This window comes from Cydia pomonella, chromosome 16 (assembly GCF_033807575.1).
Source record: "Cydia pomonella isolate Wapato2018A chromosome 16, ilCydPomo1, whole genome shotgun sequence".
Lineage (NCBI taxonomy): Eukaryota > Metazoa > Arthropoda > Insecta > Lepidoptera > Tortricidae > Cydia > Cydia pomonella.
The window spans coordinates 547036-571439 of NC_084718.1; the positions used below are offsets into that span (position 1 = coordinate 547036).

The 24404-nt window shown below is 36.0% G+C and overlaps 1 protein-coding gene across 1 annotated transcript in view; it reads right to left on the reverse strand.

The window, feature by feature from the left end:
• Positions 1-1111: 1111 nt before the first annotated feature.
• Positions 1112-24404, reverse strand: part of LOC133526197 (uncharacterized) — a 714530-nt gene continuing 691237 nt past the window's right edge. Inside the window, exons 4-10 of the mRNA XM_061862709.1 lie at positions 14411-14613; positions 11810-11982; positions 7479-7645; positions 6519-7114; positions 4915-6442; positions 4575-4683; positions 1112-4143 (exon numbers count right to left, since the gene is read on the reverse strand). Coding sequence (XP_061718693.1) covers positions 4017-4143; positions 4575-4683; positions 4915-6442; positions 6519-7114; positions 7479-7645; positions 11810-11982; positions 14411-14613 — 2903 coding nt within the window. The 3' untranslated portion in view covers positions 1112-4016. The remainder of the gene's footprint in view (positions 4144-4574; positions 4684-4914; positions 6443-6518; positions 7115-7478; positions 7646-11809; positions 11983-14410; positions 14614-24404) is intronic.

Genomic DNA, 24404 nt, shown 5'->3' on the forward strand with positions numbered 1-24404 from the left:
AGTTCATAAAGGCTTTCTTGGTAATTCAAAAACTGATAAAAATGTTGCGTTCTATCTATATGTGTGGCAAAGTAATCTGATGTAAATTTTGGGTAGTTTGCTCATGTTAGCCGATAGAATTGACTTCAGTGATGATTTTTAATGATAAATATTTAAAAACGTTCATTTGAAATTGATTTGTAATGTTTTATAGTTAGTTTTTTCTTCGTGTTGGTGTGGTGAAATTTTTTGTGTTTCATTTGGGAGTAAAGTTTGTTTCAGCCTCGCAAAGCTCAAGATTCCATTTTTTGGATCACTCACTACGCTCGTAGATTTTGGAAACTTTCGCTTGCTAGGATATCAATATTAGCACAAGGGGTTAAACAACCACTTTTTCACTTTATAAAACAAATAACATATTGTTCCTTTATTGCATAGACTGTCACTGTATATGTTTTTATTATGAACTAGTCTTTGCTAATATTGTTACTATTAGTTAACCCCAGCTAACGTTAGACATGTCTGTTAGCTCAACTCATTGTTTATTAGCTTAACTCACATCCAATTAAGTCTAGACCCGAACATGTTCAGACTACCTAGATATGTCCCTAGGGTCTGGACATGGTTTGGGTGTAAGGATAGGATATGATTAAAGTTTAAAGGGATTTGTCTAACTTTGAATCCGAGTTATTGACGAACTGAGTATGGCATTGAATAACATAATATTTCTGGATTATTTAAAAAAAGAATCTGAACTGAGTATAAAATTCCTATCAAAATATTTTTACACATATAATACAATACTAAACAAATCCTCTTTATTGCACAACCTCAGATTTTTTTTTACGTGGAAATACATATAAATAAAAAAGTGGCGGTGACATAATCGGACAGACAGACGAACATGACGAATCTATAAGGGTTCCGTTTTTTGCCATTTGGCTACGGAACCGTAAAAAGACACCCACAGAAAAAGAAATAAAATCGACAAATTATCTCTTACTTTAATTCCATTTTCATAGCTTCAAACCTTTTAAAAGTATTGATTAGAATAGAATAGAATAGAAATCATTTATTCAGACAACACATCAAATCAAATAACACATAGTAAATATAAACAAAACAGCTCAGCAATGCAGCTGGCATGACTAGCGCGCGTGGCACGATTAGTGACCTAGGCGCTCTAAAACAGAAGGTCGCAGCTTCGAACCTGGCTCGTAAAGCCACCATCAGATATATCGGCGTGGCCGAGGTGATCAAAACTATCAGAACGCACACTCTATCTCCTTGACAATTGAGGGGTGTTCAGATATTTGTGAGTACCTTGGCCGCTCTGATATATCTGATGGCGACTGTACTAATGACTTTCTTGGAACTTATTGTAAAATATATCTGTTGATTTTTGAGGAGATAATAAAATACAGTTGTACAAATCTCTATAATAGTTTATTATGTATAGATAGGTATACATAGAGGATACAGTACCGGTAGGTATATGAACGAACTAGCGAATGTACTACTGAAAGTATAAAATTTACTATTACTATGTTTGATATTGCACTTATCGTCCCTTGCCTTTGAAATGCCTTGTTGAGCAAAATTAGTCGGATTATATTGATTTATTCCACCAAAAGCATTCAGAAAAAATAAGAACTTTTAATTTTAGATCAAGCAATATGATTTTTGTGCCATTTCGTACCTTTGACACTGACTGCTTTTATATTGTCACTGTGACATGATACGGTCACGACCGAAAATATCGGTACGAAAAAAGTGCCAAAAATATGTGTACACGACTTTATTGCCCATATATTTAGTTAGTGTATACATATTTTCGGCACTTTTTTCGTATCGATATTTTCAGACGTGATTGTACGAATACGCATAGAAATTGAATTCCTATACTCTACAGGAGCAGAAGTAACTAAGTGGAGCAAATGTTCAAAAGAATCTGAATGCAACTTTATTGTTAGATAGTCAGCTAAGGGGTCATCCATTAATTACATCACACGTTTAGGGGGAGGGAGGGGGTCAAGAAAATGTGACATGTTGTGACAAGGGGGAGGGGGGAGTCACAAACTTTGTGACGTCACTTTAATTTAAGCTTCAGTAACCGAAGATTTATTAAAGATTTTTATTCGCTGCACAGTAAAATAAGAAGTTATTGGAATGATATTGTTTTTATTAGTTTAAATTTTCTTTCCTAATCAGTTTTGGGTTATAAAATTACAAATATTTCTTTAATCAAAAATATTTTGATAAAATATTAATTCTATTTGCCGATTTCGTTGAAAACAGAATTGCCAAAAATGTGACGTCACACTAGGGGGGAGGGGTTTGTTAAATGTGACCATGTGTGACAAGGAGGAGGGGAGGGGTCAAAAAACCTAGAAAATAGTGTGATTTAATTAATGGATGACCCCTAACTAAGTTTGTGAAACACCCAGAAGACACTTTACCCCCGTAAATACATTCAAATGGTCAGGGCATTAGTGTTTCCCATATTTATTTACGGTTCTGAGACATGGACTTTAAGGGAAAGCGAAAAAGAGAAGATCGGCGCTCTACAAATGTGGTGCTGGAGTTGAATGTTTGGCATAACGTGGACACAGTTCCGAATCAACGTCTCAATCATCCAGGAACTTGGTACCAAACTGCGTATTTCTTCCATCGTCCAGTGTCGTCTTTCTTTAGATATACACGTCGAAATGACACATATGTGGAACGACTTGAAGTGCAAGGAATAGTTGAAAGCACAAGGTGCGATTGGTCACCGATGCGTTCACTCAATGGACCACTCTACGAATGTACAAGAAGAATGGCGACGCATTTAAAAGCAGTTTTTTTCATGAAATAGGAGGCAATTGAGCAGACAAATCGACTGTTGTGAGTACGATACCGGCCTTAATATATACTCTTATCTTCTTACGTTCGTACGTTACGTTCTTAAAATGTGGAGAATTTAATTTTTCTGAATGCTTTCGATGCCAGTAGACGTGCCAATGTTTCACTTAATAAAGACCATCATAATTATTATTGAAACCAAGAATTAAGGGTAAATTTAGAGTTACAATAATCATTTCATAAATCTCAAATATTTTTTCGACGTCAATAAATATTACATACTTTTTCATAAAGAAGGACACAAATAACTATGTCAGTAGGACTATGTTGAGTAGTATGATTTGAAAGGATATATTTTACAAGGATAAATATTGTAAGAAAATTGTCGTATAAAATGTATTTTTACATCTACCACTACTCGTACTGCCGGTAATCGTTGTTTATAAATTGTATAATAATACCCTATTTTTACATCTATACAACCATCTATTAGTTAAATAAATATATCATACAATCTCTGACTAGATTCGTGTGTGAAATAAAGTAACATAAATGTAAAAATGTTTAATAAAAATCAGTCTTTTGTGTTCAATAAATTTCAAACGTAACATGAGCTATTTCTTAATCAATCCAGATTTCTAATAATTTGTTGTTATTTTATGGTATAATAACATGGTTTCATAATTAAATACTAAAGGAATACTAATTTTACCGTATTTTTGTGAATGTAATCTAGCTTAGTGACTACGTTTACCTTTCCAATATAGTTATTTATTTAATTAAATATATCTGTTTCTTTAATTTTTACATCTCTCTCGATCAAATTTAATCGTCTGACTTACTGGATTTTAATATAAAACTATAAATCAACAAAAACTATGACTCAGATAAACGAAATTCAACAAAACATATTCCTATTGAGTATTTAAATGCATTAAAAAGATCTTTCGACAGTCACAAATAAATGTGTTATTACTATAAATATTGTTCGTCTCTTAAAAACCTGAATGTGCAACAAACATCTAGTTGTATAGAATTGAATCATTGTATAATTCTTCGTCTGTCAAAAGAGCTTTCTATTCAATGTTTTAAATCTTGGTAACAATTCCACAAAAACAAAAATCTACGAGAATGAGGGTCAGTTTACAAAACTCTGCATTCTAACTCTTTTTCTACTTTACTTTTTTCTTATTTTAGGGTAAGTTAGTGTAGTTGGACAGTTCCTTCCCGCTTTTGTACATGGAAGTGATGATGGGGTCCAGATTGTGGTATTCCTTGCCGGATCGTGGTCGGAGCGTTGTCGTAGGCTGCCGAGCCAACCTGCAAATAAATATTACGATTAGACACGTTTTAAGTAAGTCTTGTGGTTATATATTCTTTTAGTAAGTATTCTTTATTATGTCTTTCTAACTGAAATAGACAAAATTTTACAGAGGTTGCTAAGTTATGTAAAAAGCACTATCATAGTTTTCATTAAGAGTATAACGGGAAACTATAATATATCATCTTAAATATCACAATACTTTCACACTCATACTATTCACAGGAGAATATGCGCTGTCAGTGTATGTCAAACTAAGGACACAATTCATGAAAAAATCAAATTTTCTAAGATGATGGTTGATCACATGATGCTTTTTATAGGAAACGTAGTATGCTTCGACCTGGACCCGAGCCATTCCACCGTGAGTTATCCTTAAGTTGGCACCTAGTGCTAGCTATAAAATATTAATTTATGGATGTATCCCTACCTCAAGTTTGGGTTATCTGAAGATGAATGCGATGACGTCAATGAAAGTGTTTCGATATAATCTGACATGTCAGACGTTCCACTAGATGTACTGTGTGTGTCCATAACTCCTGAAAATAATTACACGTATTAAAGATAAAGATATTTCATTATTCAAGTAGGCATATTACAATGTGTTTAATAACGTCAAACACATGATTATCATGGTATCGCCCTAGAATACCAAACAAGCATTTTGTATTGCTTACAAGAAGAAAACCTACATAGACATATCTAATAAATTATTACAAGAATATATATATATAAAACTCGTATGGGAATCTTAAACCTAAAACACGCACCTTTAAATTGTTTCGGAGGAAGCACTGGCACTTCTGCTTCTGCCGAAGAAGATTTAGCCGGCACATTAGCCTTATGTATCTGCATTGTCATGTCTCTTAGCGGATCTGAAGACTTTGACTTCCTGGGCAAAGAGGAATGTATGCAGCCTGTAGCATTCCCTCTCATTCTCCTCTGCGCCATGTACTGATATCTAGAATGCCCCGACGTCAGTGGTGTCTCAAATTCATTGAAATCAGGGCCATGTTTCATTGAGCAACTTGAGACTCCCGAATCATTTGAACTCGATGAGTCCCTGTTGCCTCCGGACTTGCACGGAACGCTTGAAGACCTTTTAATTTGGGCATTGTCCATGTGTTTATTCCTCAAATGAGGCACGTCTTTAGAACTACCCTCTGAGGTTTTGTTTTCAGAATCAGATGACTTGCAACAGTCATGATCACAGCAGTCTCTCTCGTTGTCGCAAGGAGATGATGTTCTTCTATTTTCAATTGCTAAGTTCCTTAAAGTTTCTAAAGAAGAAGATGTCGCGTGACTGCCGATACTACTATCGAATTCCTTCAGGTCTTCAAGTAGTCTTGCTGAGTCAACTGAGCTAGATCGTTTTTGTATGGCTTCCTTATTGTTATTACTCAATTTTGTATCAAAACTCTGTACCCTAATCGCACCACCGTTGAGCGCTGGTATACTCAAAGATTTTTCAATTTCAACTCGGTTAAGTTTTTGCAGTGGATGCCTTAGGCTTTGAGACCAATTAGGATTTGGTGACATTGGGGTGTAACCTGGGTTTGGCCCTGTTGTTCGACATAAGTCTCGCTTGATATCTTTGGGAGGTTCCATAAGTAAATATTCGTCACTTTTATTCTTTTTCAGAATTTGGTGTTTTGCTGAGTGACCACATTTTGCACAATGCTTTGGTTTAGGTGGGAGCGCGATTTCTGAAAAATCAACATTGGCACTTAAAGCGTCCAATTCTTTTTGTGTAACACCAGCTTTCTTCAACAAATCTTTAGCATTTTCATAATACTCTAATGATAAAGCGAATTCAAGATTTTCATAGTTGGCGTATGGATCTTCAAATTCTTCTCCTTTTGGCCCTAAGTTTTCATAGTTCATTAATGGTGTTTCATTACAATCATGCATGCTCTCTTTTTCGGCTATTGAACTTTGTCTATTTGTTTTACGTGACACATCAACAGTAGCGTAAAGGGCCATTTCCTCTGATTTCCGGCTGGTGAGAATTTCTGTATTAACTTTATCATAATTCTCACTCCTTTTACAATAAGGAAGACTTATTAAGTTATTTGCCCAGTTTGTGACTTTTTGACAGGGACATTCAACTGGCTGGATATTTTCATCACATTCAACTATAACCGGTTTCTTTTTGGATCCAAATTTTAAAATGCATCCGCAATTTTTCTTTAGTACTAAATTTCCGGGCACTGAATTCTTAGTGACTTGAAAAAGATCTTCAGCCAGAGCTTTTTTTATCCTTTTTGGTGTATCGTAGTACTCATTTGTAGGTTCCATCTGTAACAAATGATAAGTAATGAGTACTAAATTTTTTGAATTGATCAAAATATCATTTTGTGGACACTATACTTACCTCAACATGAGTAGCTTTAGGAACATCATAGTTTTCATAAGGTCCAACTTTTGGATTATTAATAATGGCCGTTGTAATTCTGTCACTCGAACAAATACACGCTGTGACTGGTAAAGGAGCTGGTGCTTTTATTTCTTCCAGCCTTGCAGGCTTAGGCGGCCTTTGTGGAGCCCAATCTTTATTCTGACTTGCTTCCAAGCTCTTTCTTATTGCGCGCGGAGTCAAATATTCTGTGCTATTTGAAGAGTTGTCAGAGCTACTTTCTGGTACTGCTTCCATCGTCCAAGCCGGGTTGAACTGAGTGCCAGGTGTAAGTGCAACAGTTGAAGATCGAGTCATTGTGCCTAGCTTAGTCACACAATTGCTGCATCTTTCTAAGGTAACATGATCAGCCCCGCTCCACGGAGGCCTTGTATTTTCTTCACATCCCTTGCAATTATGGTCATCGAAGCCTCGCCTCTCGTCCGATGGCCAAAAGGGTGAGACTCCTCCACAGTCCTCTCCGAAAAAGTTTTCTTCATAAAGACCAGTGTCTGGTATTGATTGGTCAGCGTTCAAGTCTGACATTCGGGTCTCGGGACGATTCCTGTCAGCGCCTGAGGAAATAAATTTGGTCGTTAATATTGTTATTCGACATCTCGTTTAACTACTCTTTCAAAATATGATTCGCTGAGTCTTAATTAATAACCATTGCATATCATGCTAGATGAAGTAGATATTGTAGATGTAATGCAGAGACGTTTGGCCGGAAAAAGGCGGGCTGTGATTCGCTTGTTTTGTTCATTCAGCCCAATTCCCTACATATTATGATATGTATTGTGTAACTAGGTAAACTGTATGTGCATATATGTTCGGAATTATGCACATAGTCTAACTTAAGTTTTTTTTTTCTAGTCTTTCTTTGATTAATATTTTTGTTAATATAATAGAAGATAATAAGAATATAAAACAACTTCTTACCTCCACTTTTCCTAGACGCTGGTCCTCTTGGGTTCCCGTGAGCTGCAGTATCAAAGCCATCGGTTATGTCCTGAGCTTGATCCGTGATGAGGACGTGCAATCCTTCACCCTTTCCGCAATGAGAACCGCCTTCGAAGCAGAACCGCCCCTCCACCACCCCGTAGCGTCTAGGAAAGAGAAATTATGTTAAGTTAGTACCTTAGATCAAAACAGTCTTAAAACTTAAACTGGCGTAAAGTTGCGAGGAACAAAAAAATGGCGCTCTCTGCTATTCGAGGCCAAAATCCTTTTAAATACTCTGAGCTAGAGTAGTCGTTTTAGTAACTATGTCTAATAAAATGCCACCTGAAAAACCATTTACACAACAATGTACCGACCTAGGACCTAACCCTTTTATAATTATTTATATTTTCCTCAGTTGTCCGATTGGATTGGATTTTCAACGGAAAATCTTGTTGTTTCCTCCACGTGTCCATGTGTACTTGACACGTTGCTATTAGGACCGAAAGTAGGTAGAAAGATTTCTTGTTAGAAATAAAACATTTATTCAGTTGTTGTAGCCTAAAAACAGGGACCAACCATAATTATGGTCCGAATTTCACACAAAATCTGAAATCTTGGTCGGAAATTATTCTAGGTCAAAAGTCACAAAAATGGTTACTGTTTTTGCAAATACCTAAGTTTTTATAAGTAGCTCTAATGATATAAGGTCCCATAACTTTGATTTCAAAAACACATCCTATTGCCTATTATATCTTTAGGTAAGTACTAGATGCAAAAAAAAAAAATCTGATGGTTACTTTTTCTTTATATTTATAATACGTGACGCACCGGAAACTCGATTTAGCGGACTATTCTTTTTCAACCTAGGCCAACCCTTTTCATAAATTATTGCCATTTCCTTCACCAGATTTCCTCGACACTCGCCAACGGGATTTCCCGTTATTTTATTGCTTTTTCTCTGCATGCAACGTGCGTAATTGACATGTTATGATTAGGTCTAGGTAAATAACAGGAAGAATGGTTGGGTGCTTGAAAAAATATGCTACAATGATTTTATTTAGATCAAAATATTTCGACATGTTAAGTGGGAAATCGCAGCTTGGAAAACTTAACATGGTATTTGGGCCAATTCAAACATTCGCCCGTGTATCTGGCGCCAATACATATACGGACAAGTGCATGTGAAATGCACAGGCGAATGATAACAAAATTACATTATTTTGACATTCAAATGTAAGTTCGAATTATTGTTCTCATAGTTAAGATCACCGTATGCTGTTAGATGAGGGCAAGGACAGCCGAACGTACGTCATTGTGAAAATCCTGAGGGGAGGCATTAGTCCAGTACTAAATGTTGATGATCAGGTAAGTTTGAGTGATTATTTATTAAGTTAACCTTCATTGCAAAATACAAAATGCTTAAGGATTCTCTACCAGCCAACTATTTGTTGAAACAAAACGTTATAAGTGAGTGGTAATATGTTGGTTCATATCAATTTTCCTAAATCGTTTAAAATTAAATTAAAGAGAATAACAAGTCCAGTTAAATTACAGGTCAAGTTTATTTTCACATTCAGTTTTTCGACTTGAACATACTGAACCACCTACAAATTAACTACCGTAGGGCTAATATGATCAGCTCTTTATCATTTGTCACCATGCCTGTCACGTTCTAACAAGTATGTAAGTGCAAAAGTGACACATGGCATGACAAGTAATAAAAATGCGACCACGATACCGCTGCTGATTTCATTACTAACAACTGTTTTATGAGTAAACAGTGAGGAATGGAATGAAGTTGAATGTCAACTAAAAGCGTCCCGTGAATAAACGACAGCAATAAAAGATCCTTGCGACTATTAAGTCGTCAACCGTATAGTAACCTAACGGGAAATCGTGGCGGAGATTTTTTACCGAATTACGGGAAACGTCAAAAATTTCCTTAAATCCAAGTTTAAATCAGCGATGTTACCATCATGGACACGGTTTCCTGTGAGCAGTTAAGAATTTTCGTAAATCTTTGCCAACCAGGTCGCGCCTAGTTTACAACCTCTTCTTCGGCGAATGGCGCGTCGCTAATGGCCGCGCTTCCGGTCCCGCCGCCATCTTGTCGCGGCCGCCATCTTGAGTTTGATAGTAATGTGGTGTAGCCACAATTTAATTTATTTTATCTTGGTCGTAAATTACTTTAGCCTGGTGGTGTGATTAAGGAATTTATTGTGGGAAATTCAGAATCATTCCTACTTCTTTCATATTTTCTCCTTTTCGGTTTTTTTTTTTATTTTTCTTTCTAAACAAAGTATCCGTGTATACATAATATAAACATAAGCATTAATCAAGCTAGTTACCATAATTTATTTGTAATAAGTGACGGAGAAACACGCAACATGGTCAACATGTAAGTATTCTAACATGGTGGTTTACGACCAAGTTAATATCTTATTTTAATTCATTCCTAAACGGTAAAAGTATATATTTGGACTTAAAATCTATAATCGTTAATAAAAAATGAGTATGTGTATGAATATATTTTATGTTAATTAATAGACATGTTTAATATACGTAATAGTAACATGTCTACTAGTCTGTCATTCGAAAGTATCAACCTAGCTACCAATATCTGTGACCTATTTTCCTCTGGGTGCTATGTATTATATGTTATGAGTAATGAAACAACGGCTGTAATCTCATATGCCTTTACCGCGTAAGTACATTACAGCTATTATTCATACCATAAAATGAAAACCCAGCATTTTAAACCATCATAACTCTTTTTCTCATTTGAAAACCAAATTTAACCACAAACGCTATTGTAATGCATATGCTTGTATCACATGTCATAGAAAATAAAATTTCCATTTGAAAATGTTTATCTCGACGCATTTGCATAAAACAATTTATAATCCAAACGACCAAATGCTTTCACAGTTAGAGCGATGCATATGAGTTGAAAACCGCAAGAGTGAGGCAGATGGGGGGATGCAAGTTGCAGTGGGTGGGAGAGGGAGAGATGCAAAGTTGTAACCGCATAATAAAGTACGGTGGCAGAAGCTGCGAATTTTATTGGCGTGAATGTAACTTCGTGACAAATTTGGCTCTAAGCTGACTCGTACCTATGGCTTTAGTTAGGTTTATAGTTTTTAAAATTTGTTGGGTGTAATAATATTTGGTTTAGATTTAAAATTCTCTTCACGTTTGAATAAGTTTTTTTAAAGAGGGATAAAAATGTTGTTTGTGGAAGTTTCCGCATTAAAAAGTTAGGTCTTAAACTATATTGCCGATAAAATGTGGAATCGACAAGTTTCGTTGTGGGAGTTTTATTTTCCAAAGTTGAATAAACAGTAATGAATCCTTAATGTATTTTTTTATTCAAAGACCACCAATATTGAATTTTACGTTTACTGTTTTATTTAGTTAAAAGGATAACCTAACTCACTAATAAACTAACGTTTTATTAAATATTGACTTGCTGAGTTTGAGACGGTTTATGTTTGTCAACTACTGGGGCTAGCTTTTTAATATTTATACTAGTATGTGCATATCAAAATACCTTTAGGGCCCACCCATGGGCCAACCCACCTCACAATCCTAATGATCACTCTATCCGATGTATGGTGTATGGTAAGCGTGGAGGAACGCCACTAGTCAGGGCGAACCCTCTGCCATCCAGATGGAACCTAGCCGGGCCTGCTGGCAGCTTGCGGGATCCACCAATCACCACGAGCCAATGGATAAACGCTTTTGCGCGATGCACAGAAAAAGTTAAGATTACTCTTTTTAAAGCCTTCTGTGTATCTTTCTACTCATGCAGCCTGTGGGTCAATTATACGCAAAGAGCGTACAGCGATCTTCGCGTCCAATACAATAACGCGTTCCGGGTGCTGATGGGGCTAACGCGACACTGTAGCGCGTCTGGCATGTTTGCCGAAGCCAGGACAGACGGGTTTGCGGCCGTCATGAGGAAAAGGTGTGCCTCGCTCATGTCCCGTCTGCGCAGCAGTCTCGTCCCAATCGCATCTTGAGCGTGTTTGCTAACCGCTGGGACAACCCTATGTTAGCCCGGTGGACGTCCATGCATGTTGTCAAACACTGCTGACCGTATGTTGTGCTTATTATGTTTATTTATTTATTTTATTTTACTTTTTAGTTGTAAATTGTAATGCTAGTTAAGTACATCAATTAATAATTAGTTTTTAAGATTAACTAACAAAAGTGTATGGGCTCTGTCTGAAATAAATGTTATTTATTATTATTTATAAATCCACCTGATAACCCTAATAACCTTCTATCCAAAAGGCCATCGCTAGTCGGGCATATGATGGACTCACCTCAAATGCGCCAGTTCCCAAAGACCCAGCAAACGTGGAGGAACCCCGCTGGCCAGGGCGAACCGTCTGCCCTGCAGATGCAACCTCGCCGGACCTGCTGGCAGCTTGCGAGAGCCTCCACCGATCATCACGAGCCATTCCTTCGACGAGCCCAGCTGACTGCCCACTTTCACCTGAACACAAAAAATCATTTGATTTTCCAGTTTATTAAATGATAAGATTGATAAGATTTGATGGTGTATTGTAGGGAATGCAAACCGGTTTTAACCGAAACCGAAAAAACCGGTTAAAACCGGTTTTTTGACGGAAACCCAAAACCGGGTTTTTAGAATTTGAAAAAACCGGTTTCGGTTTTTTTCGGTTTTTTTATTTATTTAACTAAGTTGCATGTTTTATTCATTATAAGGGTGTAAATCGGTCCTAAACCGGTTGAATCGACATCAAATCAAATAATGTGGTGTTGTGTTAGTTTGATCAACAACCAAAAAAATAATTTAATATAATTGGTTTGTTCCTATTCCTAGTTACAAATAACATTAAGTCATTTGACAATTCCCATACAATACAATAAAATAGTCAGATATTCTGTCTTTAATTTCGTGATAAAATCGTGTATATACGAGGGCTGCTATTTATATATCCGGAAACCGGGATTACAATCTTCTTAAATAGTATATTTGACCTCCATGGTAAAATTTTAACTTGTTTAAGTACTGGCCGGTATATTTTTTCTTTCTTATTAACGCTAGTGTTTTGTTTTTGACGGGTTTTAAATGTCATCTCGCTGCAAGAATGGAACTCACTCGTGAAAATATTCGTGCTATGATTTATTATGATTTTCGGCGTGGTTTAACGCAACAACAGTGCATAGATCAACTAACTTCAACTTTTGGTGATGAAGCTCCATCTAAAATTACTGTGTATCACTGGTTTAGTGAGTTCAATCGTGAACGTAGTATGCTTACGGACGAAGTTAAGACAGGTCGCCCGAAATCGGTCGTTGTACCACAAAATATTGAGGCTGTGCGAAAACTTATAATGGACGACCGACATGTTACGTACCGCGAGATAGAGTTGACTCTGGGTATTTCTATGACTAGCATTAATAGCATATTACATGATCATTTAGCTGTAAAAAAAATTTGTTCGCGTTGGATACCGCACAACTTAACTAAGGAGCAAAAAGATACTCGCGTTGAATGGTGCAAAAAAAATATAACCGTGGTGACTCAAAGGCCATTTATAACATCTATACAGGTGACGAATCCTGGATCTACATGTGATCCCGAAACGAAGCAACAATCAACGGTATGGGTGTTTCAAAATGAGTCGAACCCTACGAAAGTTACTCGTGCAAAAAGTACATTGAAACAAATGGTGGCCTGCTTCTTCGGTATTAATGGCCATGTAGCTACAGTGCCACTAGAAAACCGTAAAACGGTTAATTCAGATTGGTACACGACATTTGCTTACCGGAAGTATTTGAACAAATTCGTAAAACTAACCAGCGACGAAGAATCATTCTTCATCATGACATTGCCAGCTGTCATACGTCACGCGAAACAACTCTATTTTTGGAAGGTCAAAATGTGGAATTAACGGGTCATCCGCCGTACAGCCCTGACTTGGCACCCAATGATTTTTATTTATTTCCCAATATAAAAAATAAATTACGCGGTCAACGATTTTCGACCGCTGAAGATGCTGTCGACGCATTCAAACAACACGTTATGGAGGTACCTCAGGCGGAGTGTCAGAAGTGCTTCAAAAATTGGTTCACACGAATGCAAAAGTGCATAGATCATCAAGGGGAATACTTTGAAAAACAATAAAACCATTTTCAGCCGTGTACGTTTGTTTTTTTGTTTCCGGATATATAAGTAGCAACCCTCGTACTATACTAGCATTCGTTTTTACACGTGAAGCAATCTTTTCTTTATTCCATGGCAATGAATTTAAGAATTGTTGATTCTAAAAACCGAAACCGGTTTTAACCGGTTTCGGTTTTTTTTGTGGTAAAACCGAAGAAAAAACCGGTTTTGAAAAACCTCCGGTTTTTGCATTCCCTAGTGTATTGTGATGAACAAAGGGTTCAAAAGTGCATGGACAAGTTATGAATGGAATCGTTCATCAATTGTCCTGCAAATTTGAACTTGATATTACAAAGGCCGTCTTGGCGTTCATTAAATTATTTGTATTTGTAGAGTACCCCAAAAAATTCGTGTAAATTTCAATCAATATTTAAAAAAAGTTTTGTTCCTTCGAACCAGGTCCGGCAGACAGGTATACCTATTTGAAAAACAAATACATATCCAAAAATTTGCAAAACACATGGAAGATTTATAATACTTATGGGTTTTATGGAACTTATAAAAGAGATTCATTAGTCGAAAAGCAAAAACCGTATTCTTGGATTCAAGTGTTTATTGCCAGAAAAGACAAAATTAATGAATCCTACTTCCCACACTGATTTGCAGAATAGTTTAGGAGACTAGAGGAACCTTTCACTACTAACACGGCAAAGAAAGGTTTCTCTGGTAAAATACCCAGGTAACTGCTCGTATTAGTAGTAGTAGATTTATTCTGGATTCGAATAGTTACCTGCCAAGCAATTAGTCGCTCCCTGGTCTCAAAGGCCAGCACCACGATGACGTCCTGGCAGATAATGGCGATGGTGTTAGACTCCTTGTCGAGGGTGAAGCCTGACTCGAAGCCCAGGAACTGCTGCAGGGACAGCGAAGCCTTTGTTTGGCCTTTCTTGAAGCGATCTTTTGGGTCGCGGTATAGTTGCAGGTGGAGACAGTCTGGAACAAAAAAAAAATTAATTTAGATGATGAAGGAAAAATGACCGACGAGAAATTCTAAAATTACAAATTTCTTGCAGACGTTATAATAAATTCCTAGAGACGTGATAATCCTAAATTTTATCAAGAACTTTTCTGACTAGACAGACATTTTGAAACATTTACACATCTAGTAGGTATATAGGTAGGCTACTACAGTACCTACCTATTACAGTATCTAAATGTATACATTATATAGTCTGGAGACTATACAAATAAAATAGTACATTACGATACAAGTGCGAAAAATAGGAAATTCGAAACGAGTGGCGATACATTAAAACACGACCGAAGGGAGTGTTTTAAATCGACACGAGTCGCGAATTACCTATTCGCACATGTATCGTACAACGTTTTACAGTACATATGGCCCTTTAAATGTTCGACACAGTAACGTAATATGCTAATTTTCGCACTAGTGCGGTAAAATAGCACCATATGTACTGTAAACTAACTTTTTAACTCATATTTTCTTCTGAAATAAAAATTTTCTCTTTTTTTCAATCGTGCTTGAAAATGCGATTTAGAAAAGAGTCGTGATTTATTATTTATTTATTATATGCGTCGTATTCGATCTTTGAATCGGAATCATATGTAGATTTATTAAAAAATAGCCTTTATGCATAGAATAAAGGGCTGAATTAAAAAAAATTGTATCAGTCACTTATATCCTTCATCCATCCGTTAATACAAAAAAATCCGTCCACACAAGATTCGGGTAACCTGTTCCATTTTGTTTTATTCAACGCCTCCTCCTCTATCAGCCAAAAAGACAAATCTATCCAAGAAATCCCATTAACTTACGTCGTTTAATCATTGCAGTCACTCGAATTATACAAAGAAACGAAAAGGACCTATGTTTAAACGTTGTTTCGAGTAGTTAAGTCGTTTTGCAATTGGGGGATAAAGACGCTTGACCTCTGAAATATCGTCGATGTGGACGTGTGCAATGAAGGAAACCCAATTACTGTGGCTCTATTTGATTCGATTAGCCGCACAGGAAAACGAGGCGCCAATCGTGGTGGGAAACGATATGAAGATATTTCCACGATCGTGGGCGGCTGATTAGAAACATCTGATAAATGCTAACTATATAACGGAACACCTAAATTGTTTACAACATGACATGGCGTTATTTGCAAACGTTTTATTTACATTTTATCGTCTTTTAGACTTAATTTGTCATTTTGACTTATGTATTTGTTAAACATGAATTAACTAATGAAGGCGTGTAGTTTTTTAAATAAGCAATAGGTTTTTAAATAAATTAAATTGTTTGTTTAGACATTTTCAGAGTCATAAATAATAGAAAGAAAGATATGACGAATAATTCTTCTGGGAGTTATTCGTTAATATAGGTACTCGGGGAATTTATAATTTTATTGATAATCTTAATTTTTATTTCTTAAGTAGTCACACTACTATTTATGAATTATAAACTGAAATATACTGAAGAAAAGGTGACCAAGCCTTTCAATAGCGGAGGATTTTTCTTTAGTACATATAATTATGACTGTTAGAATTTAATTTTCATCGAATTGAATATCGTCAGTTGACAAGCAAAACTCACTAATAACCACCACAAGTTAGCCTTAATTAACCATATTACTACTAAAACTTTATTTCATTACCACTTTAAAAACAATCCACTTAGCATGTAAATTATCTGCAACGCAGGCTTCGTCAGGTGGCCACAAACTAGACTATGACTGTTTAGATTTGATAAGTACTTACTCGTAAAACATAAATTCAAGAGGCAAGTCTCAAGGGCGCATTATAAAATAGATTAACTTCTAAAATGTTCTAGCATTTACTTCTGCTCAAATTTTCATAAGTTTGCTTTCACTCATAAAATGAAGTTCTAACCCTTCTCACCTAAATTATAGCTAAAAGCCAAAGCTTAAATAACTAAAACCGAATCAAAGCTCGGAGTCGCACTAATGGAACTATTTTCAGATGAAATCAAAAAACTTTGGCCTCGGGTATTTGAACGGAGTCGGGGTTCGATTGGCAAACTAATGCCTACGCTATTGTCCAGTTCAAGAAGGTGGCATGTGTAGATGGAACTTCAAAACATACAGGATGGAATTTAAATGTATTCAGAAAAAAAATCATCTTATAATCGATAGCCGAAGTTGTTTTTTTTATGCTACAACTGTGGCAATCAAGCATACGGCCCGCCTGATGGTAAGCAGACTCTATAAATAAATAAATAAAATATTTTTATTCAGTAGCTTAAAGCTATGAATAGGGTCTAGTATTCATTGGCTGCTGTTTTCTGTAAGGTGGAGGTACTTCCCCAGTTGGGCTCTGCTCTAGATCTGGGATGATATCCGCTGTGCTGTGCCCTACCACACAAAGCGACATGACATTCACAATGCCCATACCTCTCTTTTGGACGTAGTTTAAGAATGTACTCAGGTCCAAAAGTGTTTATTTAATTATACAAATTTAATATTTATTATCATTATTAATTTACTTGAAAATTGGAAACTAAAAACCTTTATTTAAAAATATGATTAGATAATCCGACTTATCACCAGTCATTACTACTACTACTATAAGGTTAGGTAAGGTTTTGTACTATAAGGTTTTATTTTGTGCAATAAAGATTAAATATTATATAACTACCGCAATAACGTCGCAAAGTGTAGCTTTATGTACTTATAAAAAAAATAGAATTTATATCAGAGTTCTTAAGCGTTTTATTAGTACCTACTTTTTTCAGATTTATATTCAATTAGCTTTTGCCAGCAAGTCCGTCTGCGTGGAATGATGATGATTGATAAAAACAATCCTTCCCGGGACTCAGACTATTTCCATACATTTTCATCAAGATCTGTTCAGAGGTGAAAGCGTGAAGAGGTAACAGGCAGACAGAGACAGAGTTACTTTTGCATTTATACTATTTGTGCGATTTCTGATCACGTCCTTTTGCTTCTCGTAACAACTATGTTCCACCCTGTAGTTCCCACTACATGGATAAAGTGCGGATTAGTTGGACGAACTAAACGCGTGGTTAATGAGCTAGCTTTTAATTGGAACTAGTTTTAGTAGTTTAAGTGTTTTAGTTGAAAAGCGTAGTGGTAAGAATATTGAGGTATGCTTTGAGTATGTTAATGTTTGTATTGACTTATGAAAAAGCCCTTGATGCTTACTTAAAGCCTTACTTTCTTCATCACATTTTGGAGTGGAATGGAAAAGTATATTTGGATAATTTTTGAGTCTTTTTATCATTTTTTAAATTATTAATATCAACTAATATCCACAGACCGATTTGACGAGTGCATTTTTTTATACTACGTCGGTGGCAAACATGCATACGGCCCGCCTGATGGTAAGCAGTCACCGTAGCCTATGGACGCCTGCGACTCCAGAAGTGTTACATGCACGTTACCGGTGACCTTAAATCCGCACCCTCGATGAGCTCTGGTAACGTTATTCAGCGGCAGAAATACCGATAAAATTATGACGTAAGATAACTCCGTTATGTAATTTAGAAATATTATTTATAGGTAATCTCGAATCGTATTCAAAATAAAATAAACTGAATTATTGTTCAATATAATTTTAAATATTTTCAAAACGGCTCGATTACCTATACGATGTGAGGTAATAAAAGTATGTAAAAACATAACCCTCTTTCGGCAGTCGGGAAAAAAACACCGCGCCAGCGAACGCGAGTCGATCCTTCATGTAAGATTGATGGCCGGCAATATAGAAGAAACGGACGTTTCAAATTAACTTGCTTTTTATTACAAGTATGTTCCTACATGACAAAATATAAATTATAATAAACATTAGTATTCAGAAATTAGTTTTTTTAGTAAGCCTTAAAGGCTCTTTCACAATTCAATATAACATATACAGTGACCTCATAGTTACATATAAAATACAAAGCAACATTTAAATAAATGATAAATAAATAAATATTATAGGACATTATTACACAAATTGACTAAGTCTCACAGTAAGCTGTAGCGCAAGTAAGTTGTAGGTACCTAGACAACGATATATATAATATATAAATATAGATACTTAAATACATAGAAAACCCATGACTCAGAAACAAATATCCGTGTTTATCACCCAAATATATGCTCTTACCAGGATTTGAACCCGGGACCATCAGCTTCATAGGCAGGGTCACTACCCACTAGGCCAGAACGGTCGTCAAAATCGGTATTTATAAATACAACAGCCAATAACTAGGTAATGATTACTTTATAATAAATAATCTTTAAAGAATGATTAACTACAATATAAAAGAGATGTAGTCTCTTAGCCATAGATAGTATTATTAACCATAGTCTATGGCTAATACATTACATTTGGAGGTGTAAAGGCTCTCCAAAAGTCAAAATGATAGTATATGAAACGTGTTTTGCGTCAGGAGTGTTAAGCTCATTAATGAATGCTACAAAATACCTATTACTATTATGCGAGAAATTGTTTAACTTAAAATACAACTAAATAATTATATTTTAAATTTGACTCGATGCAGCGTCTTCAACTTTACAACATACATATTTAGCTACTGAAAAGATTCTGATATGCTAAGCAGATTAATTTTGAAGTAACTTTCTAAACAATTACAGCAGACGGTATTAGTGCTTTAATTAATTGAATACAAAGTGAATATTTTGATGGTGATGTGACTGATGTGTTTAGAGTACTCGTAAATAAAAAAAATACTTGACGTTGACTTTGAATTTGCTACTATTATCATAGTTATATGTATTTACAGTACATATGGTGCTAGTTTACCGCACTAGTGCGAAAATTAGCATATTATGTTACTGTGTCGAACATTTAAAGGGCCGTATGTACTGAAAAACCTTGTACGATACATGTGCGAATAGGTAATTCGCAACTCGTGTCGATTTAAAACACTCCCTTCGGTCCTGTTTTAATTTATCGCCACTCGTTTCGAATTTCCTATTTTTCGCACTTGTATCGTAATGTACTATAAAGCATTTATAAATATGTAAATATTTATTATATGTATATATCGTTTTCTAATTACCTACAACACGAGCCTTATTGAGCTTACTGTGGGACTTAGTCAATTTGTGTAATAATATCATATAATATTTATATAAAGATACGTTATGGATGTCTGTGTCAAAATTGACGTTTAGTCAAACAAAAACGTCACTTTTGTCACTGAAATTCAATAGGTAAGCTCTTCGTACCTATATATACGGTAGAAGTAAGACGACGTAGCCAGGAACACATTTCTATTTAACCTACATCCTAGCTCTTTCACTGAAGTAATTTTGCGACATTCGTAAAGGTCTTTTCACATGAGTTGACTGCCGCGCAATTTGACGCAGTTATGTGCCGTCTGAAAGCACCTTTAGCTCGCTGGAGTATTACTCGATTTCTTTTAAAGTCACGAATGTGGTTGGCTTTAATATTTCTTTGGATATCTTTCAATTTGAAAATGTAGTTTGGTTTTGGTCATAACGAGAGTGTATTGATTTTATTGGTTTAAATGTAGCTACTCCAATATTTGCTTAAGTTAAGTAAATTATTTAACTGTATTTAGTGTATATATTACATATACCATTTCCAATTTTCCCTGACAAATAAGAGCTAGAAGTAATCATGCGTTTACTTGGTTTGATTACAGTGTGGCGATTATTTTATAGGTTTTATAGTTACCTCTCTGTGCAGTGTGGGGGTCTCAAGTAACCTCCATAATCCAAGAAGCACAAACAGAATTCTAAAGCAACATCTCGTCAATCCCCATTCATTCCAACCCATCTATATTCACCACACATTAATCTATTTACTAATCCACCCGAATAATTATCCCAAATCCCTCCCTAATCTGAAGACAAAACTTGTTTCTATTAGACCTTTTTCCTTCGAGACCTCAACCCGATGAGTTGACTCCAACTTTGAGAATACATTAGCCGAGCGGTGACAAATTCGAGGCGTGTTTTGTTAATTCCACCCAGCGACACAACGCTGGTTCTGTTGTTCATTAACTCTTTAACAAAGGCGTTTGGCTTAGTTATGCTTGTTTTAGCTTCAGTGGATGTTGAACGGCAGTTTGCGCCGCTAAGCCTTTGAGATCGAGGTAAAGGCTCAGTTGCTTTGATACAAAACTCCTCGAAGGCCCGTAATTGTGGATCGCGACAAATTAAAGAGAAGGAATGTTTTATTGCTTTTTTGTCGCCGAAACAAAGGCGGATTAATAGTGGTCTCGCTTTGAAGTTTTTGATACGTTGCGGGTTTGTGAAACCTTATATTTTGCAACACCATAAATCATGGTCTATGATTTCGGTACAAAAATGATAGTCCTCTTTCGCGTCGAGGTTCCTTTTGAACGATGTTATTTAACATTTTTCTAGGTATATACAGTTTTCAAAGATATATTAACTAGCCATCTCTGGCTGCATCTCTACTTCTCTGGGTTGGAAGGTCAGATGGCAGTCGCTTTCGTAAAAACTAGTGCCTACGCCATATCTTGGGATTCGTTGTCAAGCGGACACCAGGCTCCCATGAGCTGTGGCAAAATGCCGGGACAACGCGAGGAAGAAGATTAACTAGCCATCTTTATACCAGATAATTATAGTTTGGGGGGGATTCATGAAAGCTGGCGCAGATTTTATATAAGTATGCGAATTTTGACATTTCAGAAAAAAAAACTCTCGTTAGCTCTTATGTCTCGACCTATTCGTTATGTGCACGACTGTCACGTAACCTAGCGTCCACAAGTTTAGGGGAAAACGTCAATACACTACATCTTATAAAACTACCTACTCCAAAACTAAAAACTACTGAACAGATTTTTATACGACTTCCATCTATCAATAGAGTGATTCTTGAGGAAGGTTTAAGTATATAACTTGTTGAGGTTTTGTGTAAATTGGTTGAAATATAACGATGTTCTTAGAAAAAATCACGCTGGCTAGGAACTTTAATCGAAAACGCTGCCTAATCCGTTCGAGCCATTAACAACACATGTATGGTGGGGTTGTCCCTCTTTCATGAGTCTACAAAAAAGTCCGCGATGTTGAATGTCTATCTTTTAAAGATAACTTACTATACCCATTCTTAACTTCTAGAAAAAGATCACATAGTATGTGGCATTTGCAAAGCTATTTACACGGATTCAGTATTAATAATTATCAAATTAAATACGTTAGTTATATTAAGCATTCTATACCGATTACTATGGTCCCTTACACCATACAATTTAAATGAATATATCAGGAGTAATCGTAAATTAAAGTTTCATTTCGAGCCATATAACTTGTATGAAATGTTAAAGACGCTATCCACAGTTAGTTCTAATTTTTACCACCTTATGCGCTGGGATCGCTTTACTTACGTCCACCATGCACTTCGCACGGTCCCAATACCTACATGATAGTTGTTTGACGAGGCATGACTTGTTTCCTAAACAAACAATGAACCTACATAAAGACAGTAACGAAGAACACTTTAAGTGCGGTAAGTAGCTGGAATTAGTCCGTAATTACATAAAAAGTTTACCTGCGTACGCGGTAACGGGAGCGATTATTGTTAATATATATATATGCTCCTTGACCGTTTTCGGCCACGGCGACTGCTTCAACTCCTTTTTTGGCGTTCATGTGCTCTCGTGTGGCTGACGTAGCCGATCTTGTTGGCAAAGACCCGTGCGCACAACGGGCACGAGAGGACACCATCAATATAATTATAGCTGATCACCGCTGGTGGTTGGGCTTTCAGCTCATCCCTCTTGTCGTCCAGATCTGTTTGACGACGGGATTCAAAAATATCCGTATGTTTCTTAATCAAAGATCTCCACACAGGGCGGTTGGCGGCCTGCTTTTCCCACTGTAGGGGCTCAATGTCGCAGTTCTTCATATGGCGTTTAAGCACGTCCTTGTACCTGAGGAGTTGTCCGCCTTGCTTTCGCTTGCCTTCCTCCAACTCGGAATATTGTTAATATCACGTACATTGTATGTATGTATTTAAAACACATACTATTACATTTATAATTATTAATTAGGTATGTCGGCTTCTACTTTCGCAAAACCACCTTTATTTAACAAAGGAGAGGGTAATAAATATGTAATTAAAATATACATTTTAACCACGCCACATATTTATTAGCCACAATTTAATTTTACACCTTTCCGAAATCAAACCGGATAAACAGCCCTAATTTATTTATTTAAATATTTGACGAGCTCTGTTTGCCTTATTGTGTCAAATTTGAACAAGTCCGTACATTTGCATAGCAAATTAAATAATAAATGCGACCCATCCCCGCTGTGTGCCCGGCCGTGATGATACGGCTTTTTATTTTATTCGGCTTGAGACGCCTTTTCTGCGGAATGGGTAATCAGGAAGATTAGATTGAAACGCATTATTGAAATATTTTCTGTTTCTTTTAGAAACAGCAAGACTGTCGCTAATTACGTTAGGATTTTTGTATGTTTAGGTCACATTACAGATCAACATAATGACGTAAATTGTATTTTTGTAATGAATGCATATTAAATATAAGATGTAATGTTTAGAAAAGATGTAACCCGCCGTTTCTTGCCGGTCCCATATTGGGATAGCCTTCTCCAATTTAGAAGGGATTTAGAGGTTTTATTTCTTGGGCATGGATGGGAACATTTGTTGAGAGCCGGTGTAGCTTTTTTTTTATTTAAACTTTATTGCGCACATAAAGAAAATGTACGAATGGCGAACTTAATGCCGAAAGGCATTCTCTACCAGTCAACCATTGGGTCAAACAGAGACATTTGTATATGTTGGTGCAGGAAAAATAATAACAAATAATAAGGAAAAAATTAAACGTGAAGTCAAATAATATTAAAAATATATAAATAGTTAAATACTACTACTTATATAATGTATAAAAAGCTTTATTTGACTTTTATAATCGCATTGTAATATGCCACCTTGTAAATAAACTACGTATCTTTATCATCCCCGTGATTTTGATTTCCTGTAGTTTTAAGATAAGTGTCGAGAGAAAAAATAATCCTCCTTTTTACTTGGCATTATAAACAAATTATGCTTTTGATTCGTTTCTGTCTAATTGATATTCTTTATTCTCTCACATCTTCTAAAGTGAACATACCCGAGGTCGTGTAGTGCCTCGGGTATGTTCACCGACGCTCGCACGGACGGTTTTCAAGCCATACTACGCAAGAAAATCGTGTCGATGCTAAGCCGAGTCAGAAAAAGTACCAACAGTATTCTGAGTGTATTCGTTCGCAGATAGATATGATTGCCCAATGTTAATGTACTGGGTTGGGCAGACAGGGGCTATTGCTCGTTTTAGGTCGAAATAGATAAACTCAGGTTATCTATTTCGTCGTAAAATGGTAATTGTGTTAATATAAGTTCCTTTAGTGTAGAAAAGTACAGATAAGTAGTTGTATAATTTACTAACCTATTTTTATATCTAGTTAAGAATATTACTTACAATCTATGGACTTACATGGTTCGAAATAAAGATTCTATATATATATATAAAGTACATGTCATCACACTGTAACGCTTACCAAGGCATCTTGCTTACTTTTGCTACAGTAGAAAGTGCTTCTAGTTTTTTTTTTCTTTATGAAGGATATAAAAATAAATTCTTGCAGGTATCATGAATGATTATTTTAATATGTTGTTTTTTTGCGCTTTTATATTTTCCTTGAAATACACCACATCATCCTCCCTATCCCATTTATCGTTCACAGCTCACGCTCTAAAAAAGAAGCCAATAGCCCCGTTTCATTGAC